Here is a 10,067-nt window from a genome sequence, read left to right as displayed (position 1 = left end):
GTCTGATTCCGAAATGTTTGTTGAAGTGGAGAAGTCCAATTTTAGTATATGTGCTGCGGAAGCGAGCACGCAGTGGAGAAGTCCAACGGACTCTCCCACGCAGGCGTACCCGTTTCTCTCATTTTCGAAGCGGACACCACGTTCTAACGGCGCGACGTCCCGTTTAGAAAATCAGCTAGCAGCTGTGTCTGCGCAGGCCCAGTCGCGCCCCCTGTCGGCACACTCTTCTATGGGATTGGGCTGCTCCGGTTGATCTGCGCAGGCCCAGTCGCGCCCCATGTCGTCACACTCTTCTAGGGGATTGGGGGCTCAGGCGAATCTGCTCAGGCCCACTCGCGCCCCCTGTCGGTACAGTCGGCTATGGGATTGGGCCGCTCCGGCCTTTCAGGCTGCCCTCCGTGTGTCCTTTGAGATTGCAAAATCCCTTAGGGTCCCTGCAGTGGTTTCTCCACCTCTATCTCTTAGTTAAACATTTGGCCCTCAGGTCAAATACTTTTTTTTTCCTCTTCTGAATTGTCCCTGAGGTTAACTGCTTGGAACTTCTACAAACTACGAGAATCAGCTAATAGAAAAGCCGTCGTTCAGAGCCTGGGAGGATGGGACTGGCCCCACGGAAGGGATGCCTTACAGTGTTCTCCCTGCGCTGGGGAGAAATGTTAGGTGCTTGTGTCCATCAGGGATCAGGCACTTTAAAGCTAAAGGTGAGGGTTAAATTGTTACGGGATTTCTGTCCGCTCAGTGCCCGCGGTTCTTGGTCACACCGCTTTGAAGAATGAAGAAGTAGATCACACAAAGAGTGGTGGGCAGCGAAGCAAAGTTTATTGAGCCATAGTATAAAGCTCCCGGAGAGGGAGAGGGGCCCCAGAGGGTTGCCCTTGGAGTTTCTCAGTTTAGGGGTTTTTATGAGCTCTTTTGCGGAACTATCTTTAGCAATCAAGGTGTGCTGAATCATGCCAATCAGGGCTTTGGTCACATATCTGTCTACCTATTAGGTTAATGCCTCTGTGCTGATGGTCTGTTTTTGCTGACATCGGGGGGCTTATGTCCTAACTGCCCGTTGCCTGTGATGGTGACAAACGCTTTGTGGTTAATTGTCTTATTTTAGGACGTTTTGCAGAAGTCATTTCTGCAAGGGCTGCAAAGCAGAATGTTAGTGTGGTCCTGTCTAACCTGCAAAACAGGACACCAGTGCTGTTTTATTTTAGCTGCCCTGACTCCGTATTTCCTTGTTGGGGACCCTGGCCCCCTGGCAACATGACCAAGAACCACGGGCACTAAGGGGACAAAAATCCTATAACAATACCTTCCAGTAACTAGAGGCTCCTGGGTGGCTCAGTTGTTAAGCGTCTGCCTTCGGCTCAGGTCATGATCTCAGGGTCCTCGGGTCGCGCCCCATATTGGGCTCCCTGCTCAGTGGGAAGCCTGCTTCTCCCTCTGCCCCTCCCCGCTCCTGCTCTCTCTTGCTAGCTCTGTCGCTGTCTCTCTCAAATAAATAAATAAAAATCTTAAAAAAAAAATACCTTCCAGCAACTAAGTGACCTGCTGAAGTTCTCACAGAGAAACCCAGAACTCGCGCCGCTGATGAGCTTTAACATTCTGAGTAGTGCCTAGGGGGCCAAAGTGAGCAAATATTTTTGAGCACTCAAGCCATATTTATGACTTATAGACCATTGTTTGAAAAAATATAGCATTATGTATTTTGTTAACTATTTCATATAAAAATATTGTCATGATATCAGTGATAACTACACCTATAAAACCTGTCACACTGGGTGTTCGTGTGTAATTCTCACAGTGATCCTTCCTTCCTTCCTTCCTTCCTTCCTTCCTTCCTTCCTTCCTTCCTTCCTTCCTTTCTTTTGGTGAGGATAGTGATAACTTCTGTTCTATATCCTGGGATTATAGAAGAGCTCTAGCTTTGGAGTTCAGTAGACCCTAGTTTGAATTATACTTCTTCCATTTATTAGCCATATGACCTTAGGAAGTGAATAACCACCTCTCTCTACAGCCTGTTTTCTCATCTGTGAAGTGGGTGCATTAACAGTATCTTGCAGAGTTGTCATGAGGATCAAACAAGATAATGTGTGTAAGTGAGCATGGTTAGAGGATCCTATGACACCATCACTGTGTCTGAATGGTTAGGATACGTGAATGAAAAAAGACAAAGCTTCCTGCCCTTATGAATTTTAGATTCTAGTGAAAAGACAAAGAAACAGCATAATTTTATATAAAATTATGTACCTGTTAGCAGGTGCTGAGTATTGGGGGAAAAGAAAAGGAGAGCAGAATCAGAGGAGTCAGGAATGCTGGGCAGTGGGGGCCAGGATAGGTTGCCCTGTTAAATAGAAGATGAGCTTCATTAGATGTCGTTTGAACAAAGGCTTGAAGGAGGTGAGGGAGCGAGTGAGCCAAGCAGATCTATGAGGAGAGGCATCCTAGGCAGGAGAAACAGGGAGAGCAAAGGCTCTAGAAAGGGGATGTTCCTGGCCAGTCCAGGAACCAGCAAGAGGCCAGGATGGTAGAGTAAAGGGAGTGAGGAGCTAAGGAGCAGGAGGAAAGGTCGGAGTGAAAATGGCCCCTGTAGGGCTGTGAATTTAATGGGTGAGGTAGTGTGAACTGGAACATTTTGAGCAGAGGAATGACTCAGGCTTTAGCAGGGACGCTACATCACCCACCTTGAAAACTGACTGTCTACGGGGACAATGTAGAAGACAGGCCATGTGGGGGTCTTTGTAAAAATCCAGGCAAGATTTGATATCACTTCTATTCTGCTAATCCAGACTTCACTGGGGTCAGTGGTGGGAGTAAGAAGTGGTCAGATTCCACATGGATTTTGAAGGTAGAGCCATGGATTTGCTGAAGGATTGGATAAAAGAATTGAAGGAGAAGGAAAAGTCAAGATGACACCAAGGTTTTGTCCTGAGGAATTGAAAGGATAAAAAGGGTATCAACTCAAACAGAAAGTCTGGGGACAAGATACGGGCTTATTTTTGCCCTATTGAGGTTTATATGCTGACTAGATCTCTAAATGCAGTTGTTGGGCAACCAGTTGGGTACTTCCCAAACAATTGCTATGCATTCTCACGTCATTTATTGATGAAATGATTTATCATATAAATGGTTTGAATAATTGGTAAGTCCTAAATATCTTGCCTTCATCTTTATTTGCTATGGTCAGATTCCTTGGTGTGATTAACACCTCCATTAGACACTAAACTCTGTGAGGGCAAGGATCACCTTTGTTGGTGCTCATTTCTTCATTGTGTTTCCATCACCCAGCAAATGTTTCAGTGAGGTGGCAGGTGCTCAAGGCACATGTCAACTACTCAATACATACTTATTAAATAAATTGATATTTGTTAAAAGAATGGATTTTTTTTTTTGAGTTTAGAAGAGGGATGTTGATTTGAAAATATTGAGAGATAAGAAAAACTTTTTTTGGAATTTTTCAAATGTTATTACCGTGCTGTTTTACCACAAAGTATCCACCAACTTTAATTCAGCATTAAAAAATGGTTTAATCACGGGGCGCCTGGGTGGCTCAGATGGTTAAGCGTCTGCCTTCGGCTCAGGTCATGATCCCAGGGTGCTGGGATCGAGTCCCGCATCGGGCTCCCTGCTCCTGGGAGACTGCTTCTCCCTCTGCCTTTCTCTCTCTCTCTCTCTCTCTGTCTTTCATGAATAAATAGATAAAATCTTTAAAAAAATAAAAAATAAAAAATGGTTTAATCAGAAATTATATTCTTCTTAAATATGACATTTTAAAAAGTTTGAGGCATCATGACAGGTGACTATTAATGTAGCTTGTAAAATAATACATGTATATTAAATATATAGAAGTATGTAAATTTAAAATGCATATTTATATGTATGAATTGTGCTCTTCAAGTGAGATGGCATGTCTGAAATGACGATGTGCCCCAAGAAAGAGCATTAATGAGATTTATAAAAATTGCACAAAAAAGTAAATCAGGACTTTTCTAGAATGGTACAAACTTGTAAAGAGAGACTCACTTTATGTAAATGTTATGGATTTAAGTTGATGGCAATGAAACAAGAGCAAGGAAATGGTGGGGGGACAGTGGGTAGAAGATCTTGATGCAAAAACCATGGGAACTTTGGATTTTGAGACACTTGGCACTCTGTGTGCTCCTGAGTCACCGGACCTCAAGGGCAGCAAACCATGTGACCTTGGATTCATCAGTGTCCCCAGTGGGAAGCTTTTCTTCAGTCTTAGAGTCACTACTCCCTGCCTGATATGGTTAAAAAAAGAAATGGCCAAGACTCTGCATGTACACCCTACTTAATTCATTTCTTGGAGGTACTTCTGGATTTCTTTTTTTTTTTTAAGATTTTATCTATTTATTTGACAGAAAGAGACGGCGAGAGAGGGAACACAAGCAGGGGGAGTGGGAGAAGGAGAAGCAGGCTTCCCGCTGAGCAGGGAGCCCAATGTGGGACTCGATCCCAGGACCCTGGGATCATGACCTGAGCCAAAGGCAGACGCTTAACGACTGAGCCACCCAGGTGCCCTATTTCTGGATTTCTTAACCCTGAGATAAGGAAGGACAACTAACTCACAGAGGAATAGTGGTCCATGAGCTCCAGCAGGACTGACGGTGTTAAGTTAGTTTATTTCCATGATTTTTTCCCTAAATACATAGTTCTGACTTCCTCGGGTGAAACTGGACTCAGATATGGAAAAAGTGAGATAATGTGTCTATATCTATTTTTACAATGTTTTCAGGCCAGTTGGTGAGCCTGTAAGATCTGAATAAGCTAAGATTTCCTATCGCATTCCTGATCTCTACTAGATCCTAAAAGGAGTGTATCCCTCATCCATCAGAGAAATCCATCAAGGAATACACTGGATTAACTATCACAGGCAGATCTAATGATATCAATCTGCTTATTGCTTCTTAAGGTTTGAATATATTTTACCAGTTCTTCCTACCTCCCTTTGCAGAGTAAATGAAAATATGTGCCTTTGGCAGCTACATATAGCAACCCTGTGCAGATTTCTTAAACTCTTTAAGCATCAACTTTTTAAATCTATAAAATAGTATAAGACTAGGATACATCAGAACATTTTTTGGGGGGTTAATACATGTAAAGAGTTAATATGTGCTTAAGATAGCATCTGGTACAGAATAAGTTCTAAATAATTGCTTTTTATACAGAAAATTTGTGTGAAACATCATTGTGGTTATTTAAAAAAAAAAGTAGGGAGTCCTGGACGCACACCACTGGGGTGGCAGCGAAGATAGTTCTCCTTGTTCCAGAAGAAAATTCATCTGAAACAGAGGAGCAGAGACTTGAGTTGTCAGAGTGACTTCTTGGCTTTCCCTTCTCTCTTGATCAGAGGCACAAAGAAAGTGTAGCTTCTGAGCTGAATGATGACAACATTGCAGAGTAAAGAAGAATGTGGGAAGGGGCCAAAGAAAACCTTTGCCCCACCTGCACAAAAATTGCATAGCTTGATGTGCTATAGCCCTAACTCACCCAAAGAGGAGACCCTGGGCCAAAGGTCAGGTCAGAGAAGAAGGAAGAGAAAGCAACCGCAGAAAATGGTCCAAGCGGTGGCCGGGAGAATAAAGGAAAGCCTCAAGACAAGCAAGCAGAGAAGAAAGAAAAGGAAAGAGCAAGCCTCACCAATGCAGAATTTGAGGAGATTGTCCAGATTGTGCTACGGAAGTCCCTCCAGGAGTGCTTGGAGACTTCCTGTGCCCAGCCCATAAGATGCACCCAATTAGACAAGGAACGAGGACTTACTTCTTCTACTGATAATGATGATGCTGATGGAGAGAGGGTAATTGTACCTCATATTCTAGAGATTTCAGCCACTGAGGAAGCTGGAGTAACCTCTGTGAGAAAGACATCTAAGCCAGGCCAGCCAGATCCTGCACCCTCTGAGAAGAAATTCAATAGACCTTCCCCAATCAAAGGAAAAAAGAGAGCTCAAAATGAGAAAATGGAAAAGGCCCAAAGTGGACATGAGCAGAGACAGAAAAACCAGCTGAAAAAAACAGTTCAAGATGATTCTCAAACCAGAAACCAACAAAAAGGAGAAGGCGGTGGTTTTAGTCAATGTCTCATCTGGGTCCAATGTTCCTCCCCAAACTGTGAGAAGTGGAGGCGGTTTCGTGGGAACATTGACCCCTCAGTGCTTCCTGATAATTTGTCCTGTGATCAGAATACAGACTGGAGGTACAATTGCTGTGACATCCCTGAGGAGTCTTGGACAGGGCGTGAGAGTGATGTGGCCTATGCCTCCTACATCCTAGGATCCATCATCTGGGCCAAGCAATACGGTTACCCCTGGTGGCCAGGCATGGTAGAATCTGATCCTGACCTGGGGGAATATTTTATTTTTGCTTCTCATCTTGATTCCCTGCCATCTAAATACCATGTGACATTTTTTGGAGAAACAGTCTCTCGTGCTTGGATCCCAGTCAACATGCTAAAGAACTTCCAGGAGCTGTCCCTGGAGCTAGCTGGAGTGAAAAAGTGTAGGAAGAAGGACTGCAACCAGAAGCTGGGAGCAGCCCTGACGATGGCTCAAGAGGCAGAACAGATCAGTATACAGAACAGGTTAACTTGTTTGGTTTCTGGAGCCGATACAATGGATCTGACAGTTGTGGGGAAGGAAAAGACTTAAGGCTTTCTGGGGCTAACAGCCCAGATTCCTGCTTGGAGAAAGAAGAGGAAGAGTCAGAGTTGGAGGCGAAGGAGTTGGAAGAGGAGGAAGAGAAAAAAGACCTGACTTTGCCCAGTCCCAAGCCAGCCAAAATTCACACCAAAAAACCCAAGGCAAGAGGCCTAACAGATGGATAAGATGTGACCCTGCGAAAGAAGACAATGAAGAGAGCTCTGGGAGATAAATCTGCAGCCCCTCCTGTACCCATAACAGGAAGGAAAGAAGGGCATGGGAAATCGGAGCCTGACCAGCCAGGCCCTAAGAAAAAATTTAAAGCTCCTCAAATCAAAGCCTCAGGAACCAGCTTGTCTGAGGACAAAGAAGCTAGAATGGTGCCCAAGGGCCTGACCCCACCAGCTCATCGCAGGGTCTGTCCCGTGGTGGGGAAAGAAGGCTGGAAGTGTCCTCCAGCGGCTGGAAGTGTCCCCCCTGATGATGACACCTTCAGTGACCTGGACCTGGAGCAACTCCTGGAAGATGTTGGAAAAGAGCCAGAGCAGCTGGAGGGGCCGCAGTGTGGAGATGACCCTGGGGAGTTCACGTTGGCCTTCTTCGAGGAATAGCTGTGTGCACCTGCCTCCCTGCTGCTCTCTCACTCCCTTCCCTGCCAGCAGCAGGGAGAGCCCCTCAGAGGGTCCCTGAGAGGCTGCTAAGTGTGGGGCTTGTTCATCGGCTACAAGTCACCTGGTTGAAGTCCCAGCTGTGCAGTTTCCGTGTTAATAAAACAGGTTACGGCTTTCCGTAAAAAAAAAAAAAAAAAAAAAAGGAGGGTGGGGTTAGAATCCAGAGTCAATTCATCTTTACTCGCTGCTGAATACTCCCTTGGATTCAATTTTGGGCTTTTTAAAAAAAGACTTCTCACTAAAAAAAAATTACAATGATATCTGGGTACTATGAAATACATAAAATCGTTTAAAATAGTTCAAAAGATAGCAAGTCTTAACCATTAAAGTCTTACTGGTTTGTTGGAAAGCAGGTATTCATTCAGCAGGAGGAGAGAATAATGAGTTGATCCTGGCAGGGGGGACCCCTTGCAAAATGTGCAGGCCGGTGCGGCCCTTTCAGAATTCATAATCCTCTCTCCCACCTTCTGCGGGTCATTATCTTATCTCCATATTCTCAGAAATGCCCGTATCCCCGATCATGAATCCTCCTGTATACTTCCTCGGCTCTTGAATTAATTGGCAGAAAAGTCAACAGCAAAAAAAAAAAAAAAAAAAAAAAGCTCTGCCAATTTATATCTCTGTAGCAACTAAGAGCAAACGCAAGTCCAGATAAAAACCTATCAATGTAACTGCCATTGAAGGAACCAAGAAATACGAGAGGATCTTGCCTGAAATTGGCAGAGGCTCCGAACAGAGGGCAGAACATCTGCATCTGGACAGTAAATCTTCTGGCTGCACTTGGTTAGAAAAGATATGATATCCCAGAAGAAGCTCTCTAGGGGCGCGTCTCACAGTGGTAATCAGTGTTTGTGGGATTTGGAGAGAAGGCTTGTTTCTCACCTCCAAGGCCCAGCCTCCTGACTTCTTACCTATCATCTGCTCTCATCTTCCCTCCCCAGCTCTGCTCCAGCCACACTGGCCTCCTGGGCATTCCTGGAGGCAGGCTCTGGCCTCCTGTGTACTCGCCAGCTCCCTTTTCCTGTAACACTCTTTCCCCAGATGACCTTCCTCACCGCCTTCCTGTCTTACTTAGATGTCACCTTCTCAGTAAGGCCTTCCCTGGCCACCATGATTAAAATTGTAGCCACCTCTCCCTAATACTCCTCTCCTCTCCCCCACTGATTCTTCTTCATAGAACTTAGCACTCGCTGACACTGTATGCTTTATTTGTTTATCATCCCTGTTGTCTGCATGCCCCACCCCCCACCAACCAAGAAGTGCCAGAAAGGCAGTGACTTGTGTCTCTTTCCACCATTGCGATATTCCCAGTGCCAGCCATGTAGTAAGCTCCCAATATCTATCTCACAAAGAGATGGATGTCTATAAAAAATGGGTGCAAGGGCCTTGATGGTGGAGGAAGTGGTGGTAGTGGAGATTAAAATAGTTCACAAGGTAATGAGGTAGGCAGATTGAGGGTCTGAGAGGACTTCATGGGCCCGGTGAGCTGAAACCTATTTCTGACCTGCTAGCTCTACACTGGAAGTAGATTACCGCTGCTGAGGACATCTGGGCAACCATGTCACTGATATTGATTAAGAGCACAGTTTTCTGAAAACAGAACTCTGAGAAGAACAATCTAGGAACCCAAGGGTCAATGGGACGGAGGACATCACAGGCTGTTAGAGAGTGGATGTGACAGCCTTAGGCGGGTAGGGGAGCAGAGAGGACACTGGGATGCAGCAGAAACCAAGGCAACCAGAATACTTTGTGAATGTAGAACATCAATTCATACCAAGGCGGTGTGTGTTCTTAAAGCTTTTCCACACCTGTTTTCTGGAACACCCTTCTCCAGATGTGCCTACCCACTTATTGTGGATTTTTTAATCCCCTCCTAATGAAGAGATGTTCCATCTTATTCCACTTGCCTCATTAGATATGAAATCCTGGCCTATCTCGTTCACTAGTTTCTGCTTCTTTCTTTTATCCAGATAACCTATGCTATCCTGAAGGGGGATGCTGTCGAGGTAAGGTTCAATAAAACCAGGCTAGAAAATGAATGAGCTGATTTCAGAGCCCAAGGTGCCCTTTGTGTGCACTCTTATTATCACAGTCATTTCAGATGCTCTGTGCCCCCATCCTCTCTCTCTTCCTTCCCTATCAGAACCAGCTCCCAGGCTGTCATAAACTTTTCTCCATTGAGATATAAATGCTAGATAAAACATATCCTGTTATTCCTCTCAAGAATATTTGCATTTTGGTAAATAAAATGTTAATATAGGGGGTGCCTGGGTGGCTCAGTTGGTTAAGCATCTGCCTTCAGGTCAGGTCATGATCTGTCCTAGCCTTGAGCCCCGAGTCAGGCTCCCTGCTCAGCGGGAGGTCTGCTTCTCCCTCTCCTCTGCCCCTCTCCCCACCTGCTTGTGCTCTCTCTCTCTCACTCTCGAGCTCTCTCTCTCAAATAAATAAATAAAATCTTTTTTTTAAAAAAGTGTTGATATAGGTAGATAAAATATTAAGCCGATGAAAGCATTCCTAATGCAGTGATTGGGTAATTTCAGCATCTGCTGGTTAAAAGTGGGATCTTGGAACCTGGAGGTTTTGGTTTCTAAAATCAGAGTCTGTGTACTGAGCGCATGAATGAGCTACAGACAGCCATGGCCATCACCTTCAGATTGGTGCTTCCTAAGGCTGTGGATCCTTGGGGCCCTTGAAAGACAGATCTATGTACAATAGGTGCTCCATTTTTTATTACAGATTATGGAGAC

At 44.9% G+C, this 10,067-nt stretch overlaps 1 protein-coding gene across 1 annotated transcript; it reads left to right on the top strand.

The window, feature by feature from the left end:
- The first annotated feature begins 5,393 nt into the window (after window positions 1-5,393).
- On the top strand, window positions 5,394-7,260 carry LOC113927856 (zinc finger CW-type PWWP domain protein 1-like). The gene is given in 3 exon segments (XM_035728327.1): window positions 5,394-5,511; window positions 5,514-6,581; window positions 6,584-7,260. Coding segments are annotated over 3 exon segments (1,863 nt in total).
- Window positions 7,261-10,067: the final 2,807 nt, after the last annotated feature.

This window comes from Zalophus californianus, chromosome 7 (genome assembly GCF_009762305.2).
Source record: "Zalophus californianus isolate mZalCal1 chromosome 7, mZalCal1.pri.v2, whole genome shotgun sequence".
Taxonomy (NCBI): Eukaryota; Metazoa; Chordata; class Mammalia; order Carnivora; family Otariidae; genus Zalophus; species Zalophus californianus.
Note: the sequence above shows the minus strand (reverse complement) of the source record. Positions and strands in the feature narration are given on the sequence as shown.